General features: G+C 36.7%; 1 protein-coding gene across 4 annotated transcripts in view; it reads left to right on the top strand.

Annotated features, from left to right (window-relative positions):
• The window catches only part of LOC138015200 (C2 domain-containing protein 3-like), a 107,232-nt gene that overhangs the window by 33,642 nt on the left and 71,090 nt on the right, over positions 1-2,500 (top strand). For all 4 annotated transcript variants that reach the window (XM_068862156.1, XM_068862155.1, XM_068862157.1 and 1 more), the window contains 3 exons: positions 25-117; positions 384-510; positions 2,063-2,252. In XM_068862156.1, the coding sequence (XP_068718257.1) occupies positions 25-117; positions 384-510; positions 2,063-2,252 (410 nt within the window). The remainder of the gene's footprint in view (positions 1-24; positions 118-383; positions 511-2,062; positions 2,253-2,500) is intronic.

The following is a 2,500-nucleotide window of genomic DNA, read 5'->3' as shown; positions in this document are numbered from 1 at the left end:
AAAAAACAATTCCTCTATTATTAGGCTGAGCAGGCAAATACAGACTCAGATCATACAGAAGAAGATGAGGATAGTTTTGATGAACCATCGTCACATACTGAGAAGGAGGAGACCAAGGTACTTTATTTGTGTTTTGTCAATAGTTACCCACTGGAAACATTGTGACAAAGTCCTTTTCATTGAAATGTCTAAGATTGGTACTAAAAATCAGTTTCTATGTATTTGACCAGGTTTTTTGGAAGACTGTGTTCTTTCATGTTCTTATAGTGAAGAAGAAACAGTTGAACACATGTAATGGTTAACTGTCTGGCTCTGATCATTAAGCTGTAATCACTCACTGTCCCCATTAATATATATATATTTTTATTGTCTTTAATCTCTAGATATTCCATCATGTGCAACACAAAAATCCTTCCCCAGAAACTACTCCAAGTAAAGGCTGTGACAGGCGAAGAAAGACTGTGTCCAGTAAACAAACCAGTACTGATAATCATACTCATGATCCAAAAGGTGGTTATCCTTACTTTGAACTAGTTACTGACAGGGTCGTGGGATCAAATCCCATCTTGGGCTCGGATTTTTCAGAGTTCCCAGTGGGTTCAATTGCAACTTACACCTTTCATTTAATATGCGTTAAAACATTCTCTCACATTTGCTTACTGACAGTAAGACAGTATTATTAATGTGTGTAATATAATAATGCAAACTGAGCTGTGAAGCCACTCAGCTAGTTGGGAGGAGGTCAATTTGTTGGGCGAATGTTTTTCAGTGAAGGAACTCGATGAATGAAATGAACGTATACTTTAAGCAGGTTATGGACAAATCCCTTTGGAACGAGCAACAGCCCTAAATTCCTATCACAGTGTTTTCACAGACCACAACAAGTATTTTTTCATCAAATTTCCCACAAATGAGACTCCTGTAGGGGCCCGCTCGATAAGCAATTACAAGAGACTACATGTAAGTCATAGCATCATAGCGTCACTGAACCGGAACTGTCTTTGTTTTTTGCAGAAAAGGTCTAAAAATAGCTCGGTGTGTAAAAATGCTGTGACAGCCTTAGTATGGGAGTTCTTGGCTCCTAGTCATGGGCTCCAACTTGAATTATCCAGATAACTGCAAGGATCACTTTTCTCTTTTGTCTAAAGATTTTTCTGCTTGAAAATAGTATTGAATTTACAAAATGAGGGGTGGTCCATGGATCATTTCCATGGCCTGGGTCCATAGGGACGGTCCATGGACCTGGGTACATGTCTTGTACATGTACGTGTCCCTTAATAGTTTTATTTAAATTAATACAATATTATTATATAATAATTTCAAATAATTTAAGGGACTTTGTGATTTCCACTACAGTAACATCCTTCCAGCCCTTAAGTGGACAGGGTTCACACTACTCCTGGAAATCCTGGAAAACTCCTGGATTTTTTAAAACTTCTTCCAGCGCTTGAGAAAACTCCTATAAAATTCAATCTGAATTTGTCTATTGAGGATAGTTGTAGTATTAAAAGGAACATTGTTTTCAATTGTTTTTTCCTCCCAAAAAAATGCAGTTTATAAATTATAAAAATGGCGAGGAGCTGAAGCTTATTGATGTTGAATAAGATATTAAGTGAAAAGATGGATGAGAAAGCTATAAAGAAGTTTCTCTACATACACTTTGACTTAGTAAGTAACTTAATTCTTCTAAAGGAAAGTGATGTGAAATTTCCAAGTTTGGGGTCTTGGATTTCTTTTGTTAATACCCTTGAAAACTCCTGGAATTTTATAATTTCCTGGTAGTACGAGCTCTGAGTGGATCATGCAGCAATATTGAGCTCAGTATTGCAGATTACATGGTGGAATTGAAACAGTGCATTTAGGATTGGCTAAAGTACATCTCAAACCATCCAATTCTCTTTTTTATTCCACAAAGGAAGGCTAAAGAATGAGTACATGTGCTTAAGAAAAAAATTGGAAAAAGCTTCCTTATAATTTCCTTGACTATAACCAAGAATTTCAATGTAACTTGTTTATGAGGAGCCTCCTTGATTAATACATTTTGCATTATATGAGTGTATAGGAGAACACAGTCCAGTAGACGCTTTGGAAGATTCTTCATTTTCTTCCATCAGCAAGAGGGAGACAAGAAGTCCAGATCCTAACGAATTCATCAACAGCCTTGGTCCAGAAAAATTAACTGCTTTAGGAAGAGTGGATACTGCTCGTGTTACTGTGGATAGTGTTGGAATTAATAAGGACGCTGTGAAAGGGTACAATTTTTACTGCATTACTCATTTGGTCAGTTCCGGTTCTTTCTTTTAATTAAGCACTGTCCTGTTCGTTCTCATACCTGGAACTTGGCTAATACTAGCGTGAAATTTACCATACAGTGTGAAAGTTATGCAGCCCAGAGTTGTTAGAATTGACGGGAAATTTTATTAAAGCAAATAAACACTTTTTTTCTTTCTCTTGTACGTGTATTCCTAATCTGCAGGTGTTGTTAGGTATCTCAACACTC

This window comes from Montipora capricornis, chromosome 9 (genome assembly GCF_036669925.1).
Source record: "Montipora capricornis isolate CH-2021 chromosome 9, ASM3666992v2, whole genome shotgun sequence".
In the NCBI taxonomy this organism is placed as follows: domain Eukaryota; kingdom Metazoa; phylum Cnidaria; class Anthozoa; order Scleractinia; family Acroporidae; genus Montipora; species Montipora capricornis.
This window is presented reverse-complemented; position numbering and strand designations above follow the sequence as displayed.